The 21,254-nt window shown below is 39.1% G+C and overlaps 15 protein-coding genes across 15 annotated transcripts in view; 10 read left to right on the forward strand and 5 right to left on the reverse strand.

Annotated features, from left to right (window-relative positions):
* WALSEDRAFT_52959 (ubiquitin) overlaps window positions 1–823 on the forward strand; it is a gene marked incomplete at both ends in the record, with an annotated part of 2,299 nt that extends 1,476 nt beyond the window's left edge. The window contains one exon of the mRNA XM_006960694.1: window positions 9–823. Coding sequence (XP_006960756.1) covers window positions 9–823 — 815 coding nt within the window. The remainder of the gene's footprint in view (window positions 1–8) is intronic.
* A 105-nt stretch (window positions 824–928) lies between these two features.
* Window positions 929–5,058, forward strand: WALSEDRAFT_34212 (PLP-dependent transferase). The gene is made up of 9 exons (XM_006960695.1): window positions 929–1,631; window positions 1,682–1,696; window positions 1,744–1,922; window positions 1,966–2,054; window positions 2,100–4,069; window positions 4,114–4,285; window positions 4,331–4,525; window positions 4,575–4,667; window positions 4,714–5,058. The coding sequence occupies exons 1-5, from the start codon at window positions 935–937 to the stop codon at window positions 2,995–2,997; spliced, it is 1,878 nt and encodes a 625-aa protein (XP_006960757.1). The 5' UTR covers window positions 929–934; the 3' UTR covers window positions 2,998–4,069; window positions 4,114–4,285; window positions 4,331–4,525; window positions 4,575–4,667; window positions 4,714–5,058.
* On the forward strand, window positions 3,347–5,039 carry WALSEDRAFT_66583 (DUF1479-domain-containing protein; the record flags this gene model as incomplete). The annotated part of the gene is made up of 6 exons (XM_006960696.1): window positions 3,347–3,445; window positions 3,491–4,069; window positions 4,114–4,285; window positions 4,331–4,525; window positions 4,575–4,667; window positions 4,714–5,039. The coding sequence occupies 6 exons, from the start codon at window positions 3,347–3,349 to the stop codon at window positions 5,037–5,039; spliced, it is 1,464 nt and encodes a 487-aa protein (XP_006960758.1).
* Window positions 5,059–5,076: 18 nt separating the features above from the next.
* On the forward strand, window positions 5,077–5,933 carry WALSEDRAFT_70793 (hypothetical protein; the record flags this gene model as incomplete). The annotated part of the gene is made up of 2 exons (XM_006960697.1): window positions 5,077–5,176; window positions 5,227–5,933. The coding sequence occupies 2 exons, from the start codon at window positions 5,077–5,079 to the stop codon at window positions 5,931–5,933; spliced, it is 807 nt and encodes a 268-aa protein (XP_006960759.1).
* A 4-nt stretch (window positions 5,934–5,937) lies between these two features.
* WALSEDRAFT_58874 (BRO1-domain-containing protein) lies at window positions 5,938–8,626 on the reverse strand. The gene is made up of 8 exons (XM_006960698.1): window positions 8,421–8,626; window positions 8,132–8,375; window positions 7,888–8,082; window positions 7,765–7,839; window positions 7,629–7,717; window positions 7,469–7,577; window positions 6,946–7,422; window positions 5,938–6,895 (listed from the first exon to the last, which is right to left on the reverse strand). The coding sequence occupies exons 1-8, from the start codon at window positions 8,600–8,602 to the stop codon at window positions 5,969–5,971; spliced, it is 2,298 nt and encodes a 765-aa protein (XP_006960760.1). The 5' UTR covers window positions 8,603–8,626; the 3' UTR covers window positions 5,938–5,968.
* Window positions 8,627–8,699: 73 nt separating this feature from the next.
* Window positions 8,700–9,917, forward strand: WALSEDRAFT_61589 (P-loop containing nucleoside triphosphate hydrolase protein). Its single transcript, XM_006960699.1, has 6 exons — window positions 8,700–8,828; window positions 8,873–8,961; window positions 9,003–9,020; window positions 9,066–9,092; window positions 9,142–9,734; window positions 9,871–9,917. Exons 1-5 carry the CDS (start codon window positions 8,714–8,716, stop codon window positions 9,568–9,570), a joined length of 678 nt encoding a protein of 225 aa, XP_006960761.1. The 5' UTR covers window positions 8,700–8,713; the 3' UTR covers window positions 9,571–9,734; window positions 9,871–9,917.
* On the reverse strand, window positions 9,639–10,033 carry WALSEDRAFT_66587 (ribosomal protein S30; the record flags this gene model as incomplete). The annotated part of the gene is made up of 4 exons (XM_006960700.1): window positions 9,639–9,746; window positions 9,799–9,823; window positions 9,870–9,927; window positions 10,027–10,033. The coding sequence occupies 4 exons, from the start codon at window positions 10,031–10,033 to the stop codon at window positions 9,639–9,641; spliced, it is 198 nt and encodes a 65-aa protein (XP_006960762.1).
* A 338-nt stretch (window positions 10,034–10,371) lies between these two features.
* WALSEDRAFT_61591 (hypothetical protein) lies at window positions 10,372–13,289 on the forward strand. The gene is made up of 9 exons (XM_006960701.1): window positions 10,372–10,396; window positions 10,445–10,501; window positions 10,558–10,620; window positions 10,671–12,780; window positions 12,829–12,848; window positions 12,904–12,919; window positions 12,965–13,115; window positions 13,164–13,179; window positions 13,230–13,289. Exons 1-4 carry the CDS (start codon window positions 10,393–10,395, stop codon window positions 11,609–11,611), a joined length of 1,065 nt encoding a protein of 354 aa, XP_006960763.1. The 5' UTR covers window positions 10,372–10,392; the 3' UTR covers window positions 11,612–12,780; window positions 12,829–12,848; window positions 12,904–12,919; window positions 12,965–13,115; window positions 13,164–13,179; window positions 13,230–13,289.
* WALSEDRAFT_55709 (Prp18-domain-containing protein) lies at window positions 10,401–12,721 on the reverse strand. The gene has a single exon (XM_006960702.1). The coding sequence runs from the start codon at window positions 12,709–12,711 to the stop codon at window positions 11,737–11,739; it is 975 nt and encodes a 324-aa protein (XP_006960764.1). The 5' UTR covers window positions 12,712–12,721; the 3' UTR covers window positions 10,401–11,736.
* Window positions 12,764–13,261, forward strand: WALSEDRAFT_66590 (cytochrome c oxidase, subunit VIb; the record flags this gene model as incomplete). Its single annotated transcript, XM_006960703.1, has 6 exons — window positions 12,764–12,780; window positions 12,829–12,848; window positions 12,904–12,919; window positions 12,965–13,115; window positions 13,164–13,179; window positions 13,230–13,261. 6 exons carry the CDS (start codon window positions 12,764–12,766, stop codon window positions 13,259–13,261), a joined length of 252 nt encoding a protein of 83 aa, XP_006960765.1.
* A 78-nt stretch (window positions 13,290–13,367) lies between the features above and the next one.
* Window positions 13,368–13,734, forward strand: WALSEDRAFT_22912 (acetate non-utilizing protein; the record flags this gene model as incomplete). Its single annotated transcript, XM_006960704.1, has 2 exons — window positions 13,368–13,510; window positions 13,557–13,734. Coding segments are annotated over 2 exons (321 nt in total), but the record flags the coding sequence as incomplete, so codon positions are not given.
* A 12-nt stretch (window positions 13,735–13,746) lies between these two features.
* Window positions 13,747–16,085, forward strand: WALSEDRAFT_58878 (hypothetical protein). The gene is made up of 3 exons (XM_006960705.1): window positions 13,747–14,648; window positions 14,696–14,963; window positions 15,008–16,085. The coding sequence occupies exons 1-3, from the start codon at window positions 13,765–13,767 to the stop codon at window positions 16,064–16,066; spliced, it is 2,211 nt and encodes a 736-aa protein (XP_006960767.1). The 5' UTR covers window positions 13,747–13,764; the 3' UTR covers window positions 16,067–16,085.
* A 21-nt stretch (window positions 16,086–16,106) lies between these two features.
* On the reverse strand, window positions 16,107–18,088 carry WALSEDRAFT_66593 (DEAD-domain-containing protein; the record flags this gene model as incomplete). The annotated part of the gene is made up of 3 exons (XM_006960706.1): window positions 16,107–16,472; window positions 16,520–17,140; window positions 17,192–18,088. The coding sequence occupies 3 exons, from the start codon at window positions 18,086–18,088 to the stop codon at window positions 16,107–16,109; spliced, it is 1,884 nt and encodes a 627-aa protein (XP_006960768.1).
* A 71-nt stretch (window positions 18,089–18,159) lies between these two features.
* On the forward strand, window positions 18,160–20,755 carry WALSEDRAFT_34219 (S-adenosyl-L-methionine-dependent methyltransferase; the record flags this gene model as incomplete). Its single annotated transcript, XM_006960707.1, has 7 exons — window positions 18,160–18,279; window positions 18,331–18,530; window positions 18,578–18,755; window positions 18,802–18,928; window positions 18,977–19,205; window positions 19,256–19,615; window positions 19,662–20,755. The coding sequence occupies 7 exons, from the start codon at window positions 18,160–18,162 to the stop codon at window positions 20,725–20,727; spliced, it is 2,280 nt and encodes a 759-aa protein (XP_006960769.1). The 3' UTR covers window positions 20,728–20,755.
* Window positions 20,756–20,787: 32 nt separating this feature from the next.
* On the reverse strand, window positions 20,788–21,246 carry WALSEDRAFT_58881 (hypothetical protein; the record flags this gene model as incomplete). Its single annotated transcript, XM_006960708.1, has 2 exons — window positions 20,788–21,185; window positions 21,231–21,246. 2 exons carry the CDS (start codon window positions 21,241–21,243, stop codon window positions 20,788–20,790), a joined length of 411 nt encoding a protein of 136 aa, XP_006960770.1.
* Between the last annotated feature and the right edge of the window lie 8 nt (window positions 21,247–21,254).

Raw genomic sequence — 21,254 nt, forward strand, 5'->3', positions numbered from 1 at the left:
CAAGGAAGGTATTCCTCCAGATCAACAGCGTTTAATTTTCGCTGGTAAACAGCTCGAAGATGGTCGTACACTTAGCGATTACAATATCCAAAAGGAATCCACGCTTCACTTAGTCTTACGTCTTCGTGGTGGTATGCAAGTATTTGTAAAGACACTCACAGGTAAAACTATCACGTTGGAAGTCGAGTCCTCAGATACTATCGATAACGTCAAAACCAAAATCCAAGACAAAGAAGGTATTCCACCAGATCAACAGCGTCTCATCTTTGCTGGTAAGCAATTAGAGGACGGTCGTACTCTCTCAGACTACAATATTCAAAAAGAGTCTACACTCCACTTGGTTTTACGTCTCCGTGGTGGTATGCAAGTTTTCGTCAAGACTCTTACCGGTAAAACAATTACTTTAGAGGTTGAGTCATCAGACACCATCGATAACGTCAAAACGAAGATTCAAGACAAGGAAGGTATTCCACCAGATCAACAACGTCTTATCTTTGCTGGTAAGCAATTAGAGGACGGTCGTACTCTCTCAGACTATAATATTCAAAAGGAATCTACGCTCCACTTAGTCTTACGTCTTCGTGGTGGTATGCAAGTATTTGTAAAGACACTCACAGGTAAAACTATCACATTGGAAGTCGAGTCCTCAGATACTATCGATAACGTCAAAACCAAAATCCAAGACAAGGAAGGTATTCCGCCAGATCAGCAGCGTCTCATTTTCGCTGGTAAACAATTAGAAGATGGCAGGACTCTTTCAGATTACAATATACAAAAGGAGTCCACCCTTCACTTGGTCTTAAGATTGCGTGGTGGTCAATAAATCAATTATTACCTTACCATGTATTGGAGTTTGTACTTATAGTTGATTCATATTAACTTTTTTTGTAATTTCGTGCGTCTACTATGTGACTTTATCTACCAAGCCGTCATCATGCTAGTTGATAGGGCGGACGGGAATAAGAAAAAACATACGGTATTCTGTTATGGTACACTAATGGTACCTCAGATACTGAAAAGTGTGCTAGATAATGAGCCGATAACGGCGTTTAACGTATCGAACGCCACTTTGAAAGGCTATACTCGGCACCACGTAATCGGGGAGGACTATCCTGCGATAACTAAAGATGGAGAGACAGTATTGCAGAAGAAATTGACGGATGAAGAATCAACTGTACACGGAGCACTGATTGAAGGACTTGCAGATTATCATATGGACTTATTAGATCAATTCGAAGGTGACGAATATGAGAGAATATCTACAAAAGCATTCAGAACAACAGAAAATGAAATTTGCACAGAACAGTGGAAACCCTCTGGTAAAACAACACCCCATAACTTTGATGAGGTTGATTGTGAGGTGTATGTCTGGAGAGACAGCAGTGATAGATTAGAAAGCAAGCTATGGACGTTTGATGCATTCATAAAGGAAAAACTATACCGCTGGGTAAAAATAGATGATAATAATATGTCTGATGAATTATCGGAACTAGTATCTAACTTTATGTTCATAAGAAATGATAGGAGGAAAGATATCAGCTGTTGTAGCTCACGTTCGCAGACTCCTACACCAAAGAAAATAGGTTTTGGTAGAGAAAGAAGGCAAGATTTCTCACTCAATGAAAATTATAGTGAGTTACATTACTTTGATGTTACTTAGGCACTTATATAAGTACATCAGTTAATCTCAATCATGGTTAGTGAGGTTTTCATGATCTCGAACATCCTCTCACACATTCAAAGGATCATTTGGAACTGTTCCTAAACCCGTAATGCAATCGTATAGAATGCTTCAGGATAGAGTGGAGTCTAACCCAGATCTCTGGTATGTTGAAGCAGAGTATGAAACACCTCTCAATGAAGCCCGCCGAAGATTGTCCAAGTTAGTCAACTGTGATGACAGAGACTTAGTTTTCATACAAGTAAGGAAACTATTTATCAGAAGGTATGGCTCACACTCAGCAGAATGCTACACATGGTGTTAGCGAGATATTGAACAGTATCAAGTTTAATCCAGAAGATGAGATCTTTGTTTTTAGTACTACTTATCCAAGGTGTGTTGTAAACCCTCAAAAGTATGTACTAACACCATCAAATAGCTGCTTCAATGCTTGTCGTTCTGTATTAGACAAAAATATTGGTCTACGTATGACTATCATACCACTTACATTCCCAAGCACACATGAGGATATCATCGCAGATTTCGAGACAGCATTAATGGGATCAACAAGTCCTAAATTAGCGCTGATTGACGCGATAGCATCAAAACCAGGATGTAGAATGCCTTGGCAACGTCTGGTGGAGGTGTGCAGGAAAAACTATGTTCTCAGCTTAGTGGATGCTGCTCAAGAAATAGGTCAGCAGACAGTTGATTTGGCAGATGCAAAACCAGACTTCTGGGTATCAAACTGTCACAAGTGGCTTTTTGCCCAGCGTGGATGCGCTGTTATGTACGCCGATAAAGATGTACAAAATATCTTCACTTCAAGCATGCCGGTCGGACCATACTATAATGGTACTGAGGCTATCGAAAGCGGCCGCGAACATCCGTTTGCCAAGTTGCATTCTTGGAGTGGTACCACCGACCTATGTCCATATTTATCTGTCATTCCTGCATTGGACTATCGTGAATCTATGGGAGGTGAAGCACACATCAACCAATATTGTCACACACTTGCCTTACAAGCTGGTAAAGGTCTTGCAAAGCTATGGGGTACTTCGATGCTTGACAATGGCTTATACGAGCTCACTGCGAATATGGTAAACGTAGAATTACCACTGGATTTAACAAGGTTACCTTCTGATACCAATATTACCGACCTCGCAAAGTCTATTCAACGTCAGCTTATGCATTCACCTGATAAACAATTTTCAGTTTCAGTCTATCATCATTCATCTTCTCTCTGGGTGAGAGTATCAGCGCAAATCTACGTGAGTTATGAAGATATCGTATTAGATTTTGGATATAGAGTTTTGGAAGTATGTAAAGCTTTTTGATTTAGGGGCCTCCATATATACCATTGGATGAATCGTGCAGGGATTGAAATATCTTGTAAAGTAAATATATACATATATATATATATATCTGGATATTAGATACCTTTGGATACTTTTCAGATGCTTGTTTTGAGTGACAACACTTATCTCCGCCACAGGCACTTAAGGTTCATCTGGGGATGTTACACTATAAATTTCAATAGGACAAAACTCTAATTTATTGCTGGACAACCCCGCGTTCCCCTCACTCGGACCCCACTATGGATTCTTACCGTGTATCTCGCGAACGCCGTTGGAGGTGAACATATTTAAGAAATCATCTGGTTTTCAAGGGTTTATCATAACAATTATGGTCTTCTACACTCCAAAGCGTATTATTCCAACTACTTTTAAAGCTATTAGCACGAGATCAAGATGCCTAGCTACCAAAGTGGCTCCCAAGGAGAAGGTAATTGAGTGGCTACAAGACAATACTGTACTTACTGATAAGTAGGATGAAGGCTCTATAGCTGATGTCTTCGCCTCGTTATCTGGTGACAAAGCAGTAGAACTTCCACAGCGTTTTTCTGATTTGAAGAAAGAAATCTGGAAAGATAGCATTATAGAAACCTGGAGGGATGTCCTCGCTAAACTTAAACCAGAAGTTGAAGAGGTAGCTGCTATTGGTTCTGAGGCGATTCCGCGTTTGCCTTATCATCAAATCAAGAACGGCACAGAAAAAGATATCGTCGAGCGTATCAAAAAAGTTGGTTCTGTCGTAGTAGAAGGTGGTGTCACCAAGACAGAAGCACTAAAATGGAAACAATCTATACGTGACTATGCGTCTGCTAACAAGGATAAAGTTAAAGGTTTTCCGGCAGATGATGTACAAGTTTTTGAATTCTATCATACTGTCGCACAAACCCAAGCGAGATGTCACCCTGCATTGAGAGACACTCAGCAATTTTTACTTGATCTTCTTCACGTTAGCGACCCTCAGTCAGAGATAAGTCTTGGTAGCCTTATTTCTTACTATGATAGACTACGTATACGTAAGCCTGGAGATGCGCAATTTGCACTTGGGCCTCACATTGTAGGTAATCAACCATCAGTGAATTCATGTTAACATAGACAAAGGATGGTGGATCCCTAGAGCGTTGGGAAGACCCAGGATATAGAAGCTGTTGGGAGCACATTTTGAATGGTAACTGGAAAGAACATAACCCATTCGATGTATCTCCACGTCTTAATGCGCAATTTGATTTGTATGGTGCTGCAGGTGGATGCTCTGTCTTTAGACCATTCCAAGGTAAACGAAATGCCCTTTATCTATAACTATGCTAAAAAGAAATAGGCTGGACCAGTATGAGTGAAGTGGGACCTCATGAAGGTACTTTGAGAGTACTCCCAATTGACCTCAAGCTTGCAACAGCTTATATAATTCTGAGACCCTTCTTCTCACCTGTCAGAGGTCCTGAACACCTTGACTTCAATGATTGGAAGCTCAATCTTGATAGTACAGACTTTCCAGGAAGCTCGCAAGGTAGAAGTGAGTGTGATTTATATTGAATTGACAGATGCTAATAAAATTTTCATAGCACAGGAGTTAAATATACATACTCACCCTCATTTACAACTTGACAAAACCATGGTATCTGCTCCACGTCTTTCACCAGGTGATCAAGTCTATTGTAAGCGATTGTCTTATTTGTTTGAAACGCTGACATATTTCAAAAGGGCACAGCGACGTTGTACATGCTGTCGAATCAGAGCATCAAGGTAAAGGTGACTCAAGTGTACTCTACATACCAGCGATCCCTCTGACAGTCAACAACGCTCATTACCTTAGGGATCAAGTTAGTCGATTCAAACAGGGTTTACCACCTTCCGATTTCCCAGGTGGAGAAGGAGAGTCACAATTCATTGGTAGACAAAAAGCAGAAGACATAGAGGCAGGTCCATCACGTCAACTCCTCGGTTTGGAGGCCTTCCCATACCCTCCAAAAGCTACTCCAGGTGCTAAGCGTACAATAGACAAGTCAAATGAAATCTTATTCAGCTAGAAAGCAACACTTGTATCAGAATATTTATTCTTATTCGATGACTTCATCTTTACTGAGTGCATTATCGATAGCTATCGAGCAGAGCTTACAGCCAGTGCATGAGACATTTTACCCTTTCCCATGGATGACTACATTGCGTGAGTTATTCTCCGTAAATGACTCATAAAGACTTATAGAAGATATGCAGATGCAGCTAGGATAAGTTTAGCCTTCCAAGCAAAATCTAAAGTGGAAGCGGAATCTAATAATGCGAAAAGACTTAATTTTGCAGCGGATCTTGTAGGATATTTAGTAATGGCCTGGTCAGGGTCAATAGTAATCAGTAGTATCCTTCAACAGCCATACCCACAACTGCTGTCAGTATGGCCACTCGTGAACTATGTTACAGTTCATCTATTTTTACGCGCACTTCCTACTCCTTCCGCGAAAGTGCTCGATTTGAGTTTACCTCTTCTGGATGCTTTTTTGAGAAGTGGAGCACTCACGGGAGCTATAAACACCTGCATTCAACATTCAGAATATAAGAATTCGTTGTTTGCTCAATTTGTAGTTGGTACACTCGCGCCTAGTGCTGGTTCTTTGACTGCAAGCACGTTAAACGTCACAAGTCCATATGGTTGGAGGTTAAGCACGCCATACCCACTTACTAGAGGTGCTGGATTGATAGGTACATTGGAACTTTGGATAGCTACACTTTCTACCCTCGTTTATGGGGTATTAGCACACTCACACTCGGAATATGATATTGTTTCCAACACACCCACACATACGCAGATTGAAGCACGATCAATCGTGATTTTGATACTCTGTTTCGCTTATACCTTTAAAGCAGTTTATGTGCACATTTACTTGTCAAATCAAGATAAAAATATACCAAAAAGCAAGGAAGAGTAACATTGTAAAACTGTATTATGCATATAATGGAACAATCAACCAAATCTGATAGGCTTTGATTCGTCCCATGCACCAAATTGATGACTAGTTCCCGATTCGGGTATCCTTGCGAAAGTTTTTAGTGGTGAGTTGGTAATACTCTCTCTACTCTCTTCCAATGTGAGACTTTCTATATGTTTGGATAGCTTTTCAAGCGCGACTTGCTTTTCAATCCTTCGTTGATGGAGGAAGTTCTCTACACTCCCTTTCAATTCATGAGCGAGCTTGCTGAAATCATTATAAAACTGTAGACCCTCACTGAGGTTATTCTTAATCTCAATGTAGGTATAATAAGCCAAATCTAGTGCTTGTAATTTCTCTTGTCGTGCTATATATCCTTTATCAGTCTCTTTACGCTTTTCAAACGCGTTATAGAGTTGTCGAATTGTACTCAGCAAGCTCTCTTGATTATTGCTATTACTTTCAAACTCCTGGTAAATCTGATCATACTTTAGCATCTCGGATTCGTAAAGACCATCGAATACGCCCATATCAACTTTGTCTTCCTGCTGTTCTTGAAATACCTTAATAATCTTTGGTCTAATATTGTCTCTCTTCACTATACTCCTCACATCCTGTACAATCACTCTTCTATCATCAACGACATCATCTAGTTGCTCTAAAGCACCACGAAGTTTACGTGTATTTTCATCATTGATTGAGTGAGTAGACTGACCTTTAGGTAATATCGTCTTGATGTAATCAACATCTGAAGAAAGTAATTCCAAATCATGTTTTGATGCAGAAATTTTTTCTTGAACAATTCCATCAGAGCGTGAAGCAGCCTCAAGGGTTTGTTGTAACTGCCTAACTTCTTGTAAAAATGGAGTGTTGGCAGTGGATGAAGGTGGTACAACGAGTTGCGGTTGCTGTGTACGAACTTCTTCATCCTCATCTTGCTCTTGGTTGAGGATGTCAATTGTCTTGTAAAGTAAATGTTAGATATCGTAAGCATATAAGTAAGAGTTCTTACCTCGTCAATAACGTTCTCATTACTGAAAGCCAACAATTGCACCTCATCAGATAATTTCTCGAGCATCTCTAAACCACCATCATTTTGCAGCTCTTCAATCTTTTTAAGTAAACTTGGTGGTATTTCTGAAGTTCTATCAACGGCTTGCAAAGATCCTGGTAGTCCAAGTGCATGTAAGGCTTCAGCTTGCAACTTATCCAGTTGAGCGCATCTTTGTTCAAATTCTCTTACTCTATAGTTTTTGCGATTCGACCATAAGTCGCAAGCGTGATCAACAGCAAATGGTGTCAGTGCAGAGAATAACAAAGCATCTTTAGGTATAGCACCATTTGTTAAGTCAGTTGGTATAACGCCCTTTACCATCCTTGCTGGTTGGATTACTGGTAAAGCTTTAGGATGTGGTACATCGTGAAGATAAATCAAGTCATTATCCCTCGTCGCACGCGAGATGTTCTCGGTAAGAGTATCTTGTAAACCCTGTTATGATACATTAAGCATGTCTTACTTACGAATTACAACGAACCTTCAAATCATCTCTAACTGCGTCAAAGACTTTATTGCGTTTAGAAAATTCCATCGCTTTCTTGACTAATTCAGCTGCCAGATTAAGTCTCGATAACTCTTCACCATATCTTCGGCGGAGCGTCAGATACAAGAAATAGTAGTTGTTTATTCTCACTTACCTGCTTGAACTCAGGTCATCCAGACTTTTTCTATACTGAGCTGCAGCTGCGAAATGATGGGCTTTGACTTGTATATGTGAAATCCATATCTTGAGTTTGTTGTTAGTGTACATTAAAAGAATGACGGAATACTCACGGAAGGAAGCGCGTCTGCTGGAGTAGGTGTAGAATGTAGTGCCAATTGGCAAGCCTCTTCGTATAGATTGGATACCTATTTGATTATCTTAACGTTGATGTCATAATGTCAAGATAAACTCACACCTAAAGAGACCTTTGCAATAGTGCCATTTTTGAGATTATCCAGGACAGCCTTCTGCCAATAACACTCTTGTGCTTGAGCCAACATAAGTATACTTAGTACTTTTAAATAATTAGGGGATAAATCAGGTGTTGTTGTGGGCGTTTTCAATGATGATAAGTTTTCGATAAGCAAGTCAAAGACACCTGAAGATAACTATTGAATTGAGTTTATGCGGATAATAGTTGACTATATATAAACCTACCTGTAAATCCTGAAGAGCGCCTTTGATACTTTCAGTACTGTTACGTGACTGATGTGTGGCCTTTTGGGAATACCAAGCAGCAATGTTAAACAGTAAAGCACATTTCTCGTAATTTATATCAGATTGCGCGTAATTCTCGGCCACGCTGAATGCTGAACTATCTGGAAAAGGGGTTGAGAATTCAAAGTTAAGATCTATGTCTTGTGGTAATTTAGTTAAGAGATGATTAATTTGATTATAATATCTACGCCATATTACTAAGATTTATATCACAAAGCAGATAACTTACTCCATAAATGTGCTGGTATCGTGTGTTATCATAGATTGACGCCTTAAATGGGTCCAACGGTTTATATCGCCTTCGAATTGTTCTGGTGCGATGCTCTTGCTATTAAGATAGTTATTGAATGATTGAACAATATCTTTGGATATATCTTTAGCATGTTTATACGGTATTCCAAGCTGATTCATTCTAAAAAGATGATGGTTAAGTGTAAAGAAGTTTGCTATAAATACAGATATAGGATAAGAGTTTTATAAGTAGTTTTACAAACCATCTCTACATCTCTCCTCAGATCTATCATGGACACTGTCACAAATAGCATATTCGAAGAAATCAAGAGCGAGATAAGCGCATTACCAGAAGACCAGAGATATCTCGTTGGCATCGGAGGCTTTCCTGGATCTGGAAAGAGCTGTAGGTTTAGTAGGACACTCAGATCATCAACTTATTATGTACAGCATTCACAAAACATCTTACGGACAAATTCACTCACAGCTCAATTAAAGCTGTAGCTATTAGTATGGATGGATGGCACTACACTAGAGATGTATGTCAGATGCTTATCGATTCTTAGCTGACGTTCAATAGCAATTATCTAAATTTCCGGTTAGTTGGACTGTTTTATTCACAATGAGTTAACAAAAATGTTAGGATCCAACAGCTGCATTCGCTAGACGCGTTAGTTGGTAGAATCATACCCAAGTTTCAGCTAACAAGTCTTATTTAGGGTGCACCTCACACATTCGACGCAGAAGCATATACGGAATTTGTACAATCACTGAAATTAGAACCAAGAGTGGCACTTGAAGCGCCGACTTTCTCGCACTCACTTAAAGATCCTACACCAAGTGGTACTCAAGTAGATACTAGCGTAAAAGTAGTAATCATTGAAGGAAATTACGTACTTTTAAACGAGGAAAGATGGATGAAGGCAGCCAATAATCTGGATAAGAAAATCTGGGTTGATATTGACGAAGAGACGACAAGGCAGAGACTCATCAAGAGACATGTCGAATCTGGAATCTGTAAAGACTCGCAGGAAGCTTACGATAGAGCGGAAAATAATGACCTCGACAATGGTAGATACGCCCGTCAAAATTTGGTACCAGATACTCAAATAATAAAATCAATAGAGGATGAAAAATTTGCCATCTAGAAAGTAAATAAAGCCAAATGTAACTCGATAATTGATTAAATCATAACAATTTCCTTGATATTTCGAGTTTACTTCTCTGGGTTGGCGTTCATGCGACGCTTGCCGTTTGGCATGAGTGTAACGTTGACGAAGCGACGGTTGTAGAGGATACGCTTGTGAGCGCGGCCCTTTGGAACCTATATAGCTGTTAGAAATGCTAAGACCATAGGGCTGATCAAAAAATCCTACCTTCTTCTTCTCTTGGGCTTCAACTCTAGAAAGATGTTAGAGAGGGTAAATGAGAGGATATGAATACTCACTTTGGTGCTTGTGATCTGACCTTACCAGCACGTGCCAATGAACCGTGGACCTTACCCACTAGAAATATGTTAGAAACTGATAAAAATGCAGGGAAGGGAAGAAATAAGGCAGATAAATAAACTTAAACGCAATAAAATGTGAATGATAGCTATTAACTACCCATTCCCCTTCTTAGAAATTACTCACTTTTGGTGTTACGCTAGAAAGCAGTGAGCGTCAGAAATTTGCAATCTGAGTTCGTCAAATTTTATTAAAGAATTTAGATATATTTATATAAAATAAAGTAGTGTTTTATTATAATTATCTCACTTACTACCGCTCTACTCTAAAGACTGCTATAGTTGAGAATCCTAGCTAAGTCTAAAATGAGGAGCTGCCAAACTGAGGAAAGATGAGAGGACTATAAATCAAACTAGAAGTGTATAATGACAACTATTTATATTGTAAACAATTTTTTAATATTAAAATAAAGCCATCTCTGAGAATTTAGCGCAATCTTGTCAAACTACTAGTGATAATAAAATGGGTGAGGAGCACAGACAGTGTATATTAGTACATTAAATGAAATCTATAGCACCAAAGAAGAACCAGAAGGTTAAAATGTCCTTGAACGACTTCATCGCAACTCCAGGTTAGTATATTTAAGAGAATATCACCTTAGTCTCTATATACTAACGAAATAAACAGAAGTTGCTACACCAGGCGGTTCCTGGGCTGATGATGATGTTGTTGAAGATCTCCCAACTGCCCGTGCGTTTAAATCTTCATTAGTCTTCTTCCTTCTCTTACAGAAAGTACAGCAGCAGCACGTGATGAATTCGGTGGTAGATTAGATGGTTCAGCTGACGTTGGACGTCCTTTTGGCGCTGACACTCGCGATCGTCCAGTTGTGCCACTCCCAACTGCACCACCATTCACTGCTTTCTTAGGAAATCTCAACCACAGCATTTTAGAGGAAGAAATTGAATCATTCTTTGGCGAATTAAACGTTACTTCAGTTAGAATCGTAAAGGACATCTCAGATCGTCCTAAAGGTTTCGGTTACGCTGAATTTGACTCACTTGACGACTTAAAAGCTGCACTTGGAAAGACAGGACAACAATTAGCAGCCAGACCTGTTAGAGTCACCGTAGCCGAGCCACCAAAGAAGGGTGGATTTGGTGGTTCATTCGTAGACGATAAGGATGCTTGGAGATCATCACGTCCAGCAGCCGACCTTGAACCAGTCAACACAGATGCGGATGACAACGTTAATTGGAGAGGTACAGCGCGCCCTGTCGCTCCACCACGCTCAGAGAGAGGTTTCGGTTTTAAGGGTGGTGCACCAGTAGACGTTGACAACAAGGAGTGGACAAGAGGTTCAAACTTTAAATCTTCTCCTCCAGTTTCACAATCTGGCACAGATGATGTTAGCAACTGGAGATCAGCTCGTCCTGCTCCAGCTGCTCAATCAGCTGCTCCTGGTGAGCGTAGAAAATTACAACTCGCTCCAAGAGGTAGCACACAAGGAGCAAGCTCAAACCAATCGGCTCCAAGTAAGCCATCTCCATTCGGTGGTGCAAGACCTGTAGACACAGCAACAAGAGAGCAAAGTTTGCTTGAACGGAGTAAAGCACCAACTGCTACTGGTAAACCATCTTCTGTCGCTCAACCAGAAAAGAAGAAAGTCAGAAATCACGACAACAAATTCAGCTTCGCTAATGCAGGACTTGAAGTTGAAGGTGAAGATGATGATGAGTAAACAGCTAGATTGGGACAATTAATACGTTATCAATATATTAATGCGCAGAATGAAAAAATAAATAAATTCTACTTATTGTGCGCTTAGTTGCTAAAAATACATTTCTATTCTCTTTTTACAGAAATTTAACCGACCATTTGTGAAACATCTTCAGGTGGAAATTGTGATTGTGCGAATGTTAAAACTCTCTTTACGGATTGGATATACTTTCGTGAGACTTCATCATTTAGTACATGAGCGACGGATCCACTACTGATTTTTTCGCGTGCACTTCTATCATGTATACCAACCATTGTTACACCAATTGGCCAAGGCGAGTTACCAATTGAAAGTCTCAAGTAGGCATCATTTGCATTTTGATATTTACGTTCTTGAGCGTATAATATAATCTCACCTAGTAGTGTCAAAACATCCATCTGGATAGTTTTACTTTTCAGTGCTTTAAAGAGAGGTTTTAAGTAGTTTGCAGTTTGAACTTGATTTGCAGCTGCTAATTGACCTTGTTTGGACCTTCTAACGTCATCTGGACGTTGTGAGAGCGTGTTTTCCCAAAGTCTGAGCATATTTTTCATCCATTTGTATATCGTGGCGTAGAGTTTATCATTATCAACTTTGACCATTTTCCAAGTGATTTCAACTTCTGATTGATCATAGATTTTTGCATTGACTGCCGTTGAGGCGTTCTTACTTTGTTGTTCAAGTTCAGCTTGACCAACACCTTCCAACGCCTTACGAAGGTCATTCTCTTGACCTTTTGAGTTACCAGAGGAGGCTAACAACTCTAAAGCGCGTAAACGTAGCCTTCTTTCTCTGTCAGATTCCGCGAAGAGACGTATAGGTTCTGACTTCAAACGAAGTCTACGAATACATTCATCATTTGATATAGAGAAGTCTTTCGTATCATTGTCTGTAATGTTTGTTTCTTCTTCTGCTTCTGGTTCTTCTTCTTTGTTGATAGTATCCTCCTGTGGTTGAGTTTGAATTGGCTCGGGCGTGAGTGAGTCGAGTTGAGACTTTTTAAGATACTTTGTTGGATTATCTTTTAGATTGCTATCATTTTCCTTACGCTTTCTTGCTAATTCCTGCTTTAATGCTTCCATAATGGTTTTTAAAAAGGATTATTTCCGGCTTGATTACCAACATCGATCAATAATGAGTGATACTGATAAGTGAGTTTAAAATAATTTTTGAATACTAACTAACAAGCTCTTCATTAGCAAATACGTTTTACAAACTGGTGAGTTTACTAGCAGACTGCAATATAGAAGACAGTTGTACTTATATCTATACAGCTGGATTTGATGTTAGGTGAGTATATACACTCTGATATCTTTTTTACTCACAACTTAACAGATTCCCAAACACTAATCAAACCAAGCACTGCTGGCAATCTTTCGTTGACTACCACAAGTGCATAAAAGCTAAGGGTGATGATTACGCACCATGCAAAGCATTCCATAGAACATACAAGTCAATCTGCCCTAACACCTGGACTGACAAATGGGTGAGTAGTTATTTACATGATTGAAGAATAAAGCTAATAGTACAACAGAATGAACAGATTGATGGTAAATATATAATTTAATATAAAAATTACTCTTCTAACCATAAAAAATAGAGGGTAACTTCCCAAGCAACATCGAGCCTTAATTAGACAATAAAACGTCATAAAACTAATATAAATTTCTATTTTATACAAATTCTGATCTTTTGTTTGTGATAATTATCTTTATTATCGTTAAATTTAAACTACAAAGTTACTATGGCAACTCAATACGTAAAAGAGTTGTTACCACCTATAAAGTTATATAGAAGGTTACTTAGAATACATAGAACACTGCCAAAAGATTTTAGATTGATGGGTGACGGATATCTCCGCGATGAGTTTAGAAGACACCAGTGAGTCCTATATCTATAGACTATAGAGATATCTAAGAAAAGTTAGAAATATAGACAACCCATTGCAGATCATTGGATTCCTCTCTAGTTGGAAGATCTACCTCGATCAAATGCAGAATCCATCTATGAAGCAGAAGATGAACTTGGATGACTTGCTGACAAAGTTATCACACGAACAAGTTAGTCAATTGTATGAACTACTTAATGAAATAAAAAAGTTATGAATTCTTCTATCTATCATTATAACCACCAAGATGGCATCCAAACCTCAAAGGAAGAGAGTACACTTTAGCTGTTATGAATGTCATAGAAGGAAGCAGAAATGCAATAGACAACAGCCTTGTGATCAATGTGTAGCCAGACGCATCCCTCATCTTTGTCGCCAGTTCATAGACGGTGTACATGACCCGTACGAGAACGACGTCGACGTTAAAGCACGCTTAGATAAACTCACGCGAACTGTCGAGGATCTCAGTCATCTATTGTCTAGCCATCTCAACCAGCCAATTCCTAGTACTTCAAATGAAGTCATCCCTGAAGATCAAGGCAGATTGGACAAAGGTAGATTCTTCGGTAGTAGTGCAATGTCCAGCGTAAGTGAATCTACATTCAATGTACCAACTTTCAACAATATCGTACAAACACCACCTGACCCCGCCGGTGCAGAATCAAACATTGACAAAGTTAAAAGATTATTATCAACTTCTGGTATTACAATGTCTGATCTAGAGAGTGTGATAACTAATTTACCAAGAAAGGAATTACAGGATGGTTTACTCAGTGTCTATTTTAACGAAATTGATTGGCGCTATCCCCTCTTTTCCCCGAGGTTTTATCTATCATATGACAGCCTTCACGAAGCTCTTCCTAGTGGTATTTACAATGTTACACCACCTATGATTAGGTTTATTCCACTCTTGTTCATCACACTTGCTATAGCTACCCTCACTGCACCCGATGACCTCGTGGGTGATGCAAACTCAAGGAAAAAACTTCATGAATCACTTTACGGTTCGTCAAGGAGGTCTGCGAACCTAGCAGGCGCGATGCAAGATGATGACCTCGATAGCGTACTCTGTGGCTTACTTACTGCGAGGTACCTCATTCTTGTTAGAAGAGCTTCAGAAGGATTTGTGCCGTAGGTAATAATTCCTCTTTAGATAATATCAACTAATTAATAATAAGACTCGGCGCTGCTATACACACCGCCCAGGCACTCGGTCTACATCGAGATCCTGCAGCACTCAAAATCAACGATGTACTCGATCAAGAATTGAGGCGGAAGGTGTGGACGTATATTTATCATCAAGATCGTATGTCATCACTCCTCTTGGGTAGACCATTAGCGATCAACGATGCCGATTGTGATACCAAACCACCATCAAATATAAGCGATGAGGCTTTGAATGCCGGAAAGCTTACTATAGAACCTATGGAAGTACCAACGATCATGGTAAGTGACGCTTTTGTTTGATGATCATCTCACTCAAAGATCAGTCATATACAATCCTTCGTCATTCACTTGCTAAACTTATGGGACATATTCAAACAGCTGCATTCGGGATTAGACCACCACCATACCATGTTATACTTCAACTCGATCAAGAATTAATACAATTTAAGGAATCGCTTCCACCATGTTTCCAACTCGATAATCCAGATCTTAGGCATGATCCATACTTGACATACCTCTCAACACATCGATACTTCCTTTCTACGGAGTTTTACTTTGTTAGAATTACTTTACATCGTCCTTATTTGATTTTAGGTAAATCGCAATCAACCAAGTATCAACCTTCAAGAATAGCAGCAATAGAATCAGCTAAAGCAGATTTAGTTGCAAGGAAGCAATACCAAGCTAGAGCTGTCACGCGTCCGAATAAATTATCTGCAGGTAGTTACAGAATAATGACAAGTTTGATGATACTTGGTATAGCATTGGTTTTAACACCAACAGGATCAGAAGCTGATGAATTGAGAAAATTCCTTGATGAGCATACTACTGGAGTTGATGAAGCTACAGTTAGAGAATTAGCAGTTTTAGAATTATTCAAGAGAGGTGCAACTGAGGTTAGTAATAACGCAAATTCGAAAAAGAGACGTTATAGTGAAGCAGCTGTTGATGATACTACAACTAATTCTATACGACATGAACCAACTGCAGAACCGGTTAAAACAGAATTGGATAATGATCCGGCTGCATCACTCAACCCTTCATTCCCGCTTGGTGCCCAAAATTTCCCCTCAATTGTTCCACCACCAGCTGCTGTACCTCCACAACAACGTGGTCAAGACACAACAGTCGCTTCTAGTATACCTACGGCCGAATATAATAGAATGACAGAAGGTATACACAATATTAATAACACTAATAATTCATCAAATAATGAAATGGATTTACTTGGTGAACACGCTCAAGCTTTGCTTAACCAATGGTTAGATGTTAACTCACTAACGACTACAACTCCACCAGGTGTTGGTATTTCAGAGGATAATGCCAATGATCCAGAAATGGACTTCTGGCAAAATTTGGTTACAACGCTTTCGTCGAATTAGAGTGTTTTGTACATAACGGATTAAATAAATTAAAATAGAATTACAAATCATCAAATGCAAAAGTAGTTCCTGGATCCATTTCATCTTCGTCGCTACCTTTGTTCTTCTCCTCTTTGCGGCGTTTTTTAGCCTCACGGGTTTCCAATACGTGGGCTTTCCAGTCTTCCTCTTCCTCCTCGCTATTACCTTCTTCTTCTTCCCTCAAACGTGCTCTTTCTGCCTTTTCAAATTTACGCTTTGCTTCCTTTTTCTCTTTTTGTGTTATACGTTTATCGTGTCTATCTTTCTTGTTTGACCAAGCTGCTTCCTTCTCCTTCTTTGGTTTGATTTCACGTTTTGGTGCTTCTTTGAGTTTTTTCTGACGAGATGCTTCTTGTGATGCATTAGCGTAAGCGTAAGTGTCCCACTTGAGTTGAATAAGCTAGTTTTCAATGAAAGTAATGTACAACTCACATCAACTTCAGCATCCTGCCAATCCTTTTCATCAATTTCCTTGCCTTTGAGTTCTGGCATTTTTGGCATTCTCAATAGGCCAAATGAGGTAGCCAATCCGGGGATATCAAGTTCATACGTTCTAAAGAGATATACTTGCTCATGTTTAGAATAACTCCTAACTGTTGATGTAAGGGCTTTAATTGAGGCGTCATGAAGGCTTCTATCCTTGAGGAGGATCTTTCTCATGATTTCTAACAATTCTTTAGAATCTGCTGCATCTTCAATTGGTCTGTGAGGTGCGAGTGGTATCTTTCTACCCCTTAAGAATTCAGCATAACCTTCTTCAGAGCCTTGAGAAAGGAAGAGGATAGCTTTACCGCTATTACCTGCTCTTGCCGTTCTACCAACTCTATGACTGAATGAACGTGAATCAGTTGGTGCTTCCCATTGAACAACTGCATCTACATCTGGAAGATCAATACCACGAGCGGCGACATCTGTACAGAGCAAGACTGCTGATGGTGAATTTGTGAATGATGATAGAGCAGTTGTACGTTTAGGAGGAGGGATGTGACCATGAAGACTATGTATAGTTGTTGATGACGGTGGAAGGTACTTCTTTGGTAATTTGTTAATAACCTAAAACTTGTTTTGAGCGTTTGTTCTACAACTTAAAATAGTATAACTCACCTGCCAGATGTAATCAACACTTGCGCATGTTGGGAAGTAAACAATTATCTTTTGCTTTCCCTCCTCTACTTCATTTTGTAGTAATTTAAGTAGTTTTGCTAGTTTATCTTGTTGTTTAACCACCGTATAGGTGTTGTTTAAACCAGCTGGTGTTCTTCTCTCTTCTATTTCGGACTTCGATGATTTACTTGTAACTTTTACGACAACTTTCGCAGGATTTCTCAACCCGATTGCTACCAAGTTTCCAACTTGGTCAGTCATAGTTGCACTAAATAAACCAGTGCGACGTTGTTTAGGAAGATGCGAAACTATACTCCTTAAAGTTGGCAAAAAGCCTAAATCTAACAATCTATCGGCTTCATCAAGGACTAACATTTCGAAGTTTGTGTACCTTCCACTACCTTTACCTTTACCTTTTACACCTTTATTACCACCAATGAATTCATCGACTCTTCCAGGTGTACCAACCAGTATTTGTGAACCTTGTTGTTCAAATCGACGACGATCATCTGTTGTTGTTGAATCTTGATCAGAAACTAATAAAAGTGGTGGTGGTAAATCAACAGGTGATGCAGTTATAATATCATTTAGTTGACTATGCGTTTGTATAGCTAATTCACGTGTAGGTGCGACGATTAAAGCGAAAACATCACCTTTCTTTAATGAATTTGAATAATTTGTTAACTTTTCTAAAATTGGTATTAAGAATGCTAATGTTTTTCCACTACCCGTAACGGCTTCAACTACGACATCCTTATTTGCTCTAAATAGAGGTATAGTTGAGGCTTGTACAGGAGTCATTTCTGTATAACCAATGTTTAATAAATATTCTTCAATCCATTCACTCAAACGTGGTTTAATAGTAGACCACTTTCCTGCGAATGAGTGTAAGCTCATCGTCGTCGTTGATAATCTTCTCTTCTTCTAAAACAATCATCTTTAAACGATATTTTAAAGAATATTTCAATATGCCACCAAAGAAAGCTTTCAAAAAAGGTTGTAGAAAGAATGATAAATCAAATTATGAGAGAAGACCTGCATGGCAAGAACATACACCAGCTAATCAAAACTTTGAAGCTTACTATAAGGTACTTTATACATTAATACAATATGCGTTCACTTATATTTCATGTATATAGGCTCAAAACATACTCAGTCCAGAAGAATGGGATGAATTCATGAAATTTGCAAAGGAATTGCTACCAACATCATTTAGGATTACAGGTAATAAATCTACGGCTAAAGATCTTAATGAACACATTAAGAAGACATACATTCCTATACTTAGTGAGGCTAAACTTGATGGTGTTCAATTAGCACCACCAAGACAACTTGAATGGTGGGTGTCTAATTTATCTATTGAGTTGTCGCTTAATCGACGCCAAGGTACCCTGATGGTTTAGCTTGGCAATTGAACCTCACAAAAACTCAAATCAGAAAGAGTCCTGAGTTTAAGAGATTCCAGAATTTCTTAGTTTATGAAAATGAAGCGGGTAATATCAGCCGTCAAGAAGCTGTCTCTATGATTCCACCTCTTCTTTTAAAGCTTGAACCACATCATTCTGTAAGTTTATCAGTTTATCGGAGAATTTTCACTGATTTACATCAAGGCTGTTGACATGTGTGCTGCTCCTGGTTCTAAAACAGCTCAACTTTTAGAAGCCCTCCACGCTGACCCAGCGAAGGAGCCAACTGGCCTTGTAGTAGCAAACGACAGTGATAACAAGAGAGCATACTGTGAGTAGTTGCTTTATGCTTTCAATGATACTTAGACATTCTTACTAGTACTTGTTCACCAAACGTCACGTCTTCCATCACCTAACATTATGGTTACTAACACGGATGCTACTAGTTTCCCAAATATCTACGCAACGGATGAAACTACAGGTTCTAGAAAGAAATTCCTTTTCGATAGAGTCCTTTGTGATGTTCCATGTACTGGTGATGGTACAGTCCGTAAGAATCTCGAAATTTGGTCACATTGGACAGCAAATAACGGAAATGGTTTGCACAGGTGAGTGTGTGGTACTTTCTTATGATTACAACTAACCCAATATGTTGTAGTCTTCAACTTCGTATTCTCAACCGTGGTATTCAAATTCTCAAACCTGGTGGTAGATTAGTTTACAGTACCTGCTCAATGAACCCAATTGAGAATGAAGCTGTTATCGCAACAGCATTAAAGGAGAACCCAGATATGACTCTTGTTGATGCCGCACAAGAATTACCACAACTTAAGCGTAAAGAAGGTATCAAAGATTGGAAAGTAAATACCTCTAGAGATGCCATCGAATTTGGTGACAGAGAAGCTCTTTTGGCTGCTGCTACTGATGAAAGAGAGCGTAGCAGAATCCAAGATAAGCTTCCAAAATCAATGTGGCCACCTACAAAGGAAGATGCTGATGCTTTGAATTTAGAAAGATGGTTAGTAATGATTATTTAGGTTAATTATTACTAACAATTATCAAAGCTTGCGTGTGTACTCTCATCAACAAGATACAGGATCATTCTTCATTGCTGTACTCGAAAAGAAAGCCACAGAAGAAGTAGTTAAAGAAACTAAACCAACTGAAACTGAAATTGAAACTGAAACAACTGAAGGACAGGTAAAGCGTCCAGTTAGTCCATCAGCTCAATCAGAACGTCCACAAAAGCGTGTCAAGAAAGATGAACCAACTGCTGAGAAAGGTAAAGTAAAGCCAGATAGCACATTCAGAGAGGATCCTTTCAGCTACATGGAAGAGAATGACGATGAAGTAAAGGGAATGGTCGATTACTATAAATTCCACGAAAGCTTCCCAAAGCATAACTTATTAGTTAGAAATCCGAACCAACAAGCTGGAAGAACTATCTATCTCACAAGTAATTTAGTTAGGAACATTCTCCATAGCAGTGATTACACCAGATTAAGGCTGATTAGCAGTGGTGTCAAATTATTCGTCAAGCAAGACAATCAAAAAGCATACGCTGAGGAGGAAAAAGAAGGTGAAAACAGATGCAAATGGAGAGTAACCAACGAGAGTGTAAACTTTGTCAAGAAGTATTTACCAAAGGAATCAATTTTGAGCGGCACAGCTGATGATCTCAGGTCGTTTGTTGAACATTACCACCCTGTTATTAGTTCAATAGGTGGTGAAGATGGAAAACTTAGAGATATTCTTCAAAATGTAAAATCTGGAAGTCACATCGTTGAATTCAGTCTTGATAATGGTGAGAATGGACTTAGTCAACCTGTTTACGTCCCATTATGGAAGAGTAAAACAAGTGTTAGTATGATGGTTGATAAGAAAGAAAGAAGTGCGTTATCATTGAGATTGTTCGGTGAAGATGTCTCCGAAGCAGGTAGAAAGCAAGCTGAAGCTCAAAAGAAAAGAGAGGAGAAGATGAAGACTGCAATAGAATCTGGTCAACAACACTGGCCAGGACATGAAAAACCTGTTGAAACACCTGATGAGTCTTCAGCTGAACAAACTGCTCAACCTTCGGAAACACCAGCACCAGAAGCAACTGAAACACCACAACCAAAAGTAGAATAAGCTTATCTTTGTATAGAATTACATTTACTTATAAATACAACTTTTCTTATTACAAGTTGGTCATCTAGCTAGCTTCTCTAATCCATTAACCAAATCCTCTTCGATTGATGGTTGTCTATTATGTTGATTTTGATTAGTAGATATCGTCGGGGATGCGACAGACGCTGGTTCAAGTGCATCCCACGCACCATTCCATCCAGGGGCTACTCTATTCATTTCCGCTTTCTTTTTATTCTCAATCATTGCTTTACGTTCATTGAGAAAGTTGAGATGTTTTTGATGTTCCAAGTTAGCTTTCTGACGTAAACTTGGTAGTAAATTTAATGCATATGGCTCTAAACTAAGTGGATAAACAAAGTAAGCTGATATATCCGGTGGTAATGGGTGTAATTCACTGGGTAATTTCGGTATTTGAGGACGTTGAACACTTGGTGACTTGACTAGCGTTATTAAATCTTCTAATAAAGTGTTAGCTAATAAACTACTGTCACGCATTCGCCTACCAGGATTGCTCATTTCATCACAGT

The sequence above is a fragment of the Wallemia mellicola genome (genome assembly GCF_000263375.1).
Source record: "Wallemia mellicola CBS 633.66 unplaced genomic scaffold WALSEscaffold_33, whole genome shotgun sequence".
Lineage (NCBI taxonomy): Eukaryota > Fungi > Basidiomycota > Wallemiomycetes > Wallemiales > Wallemiaceae > Wallemia > Wallemia mellicola.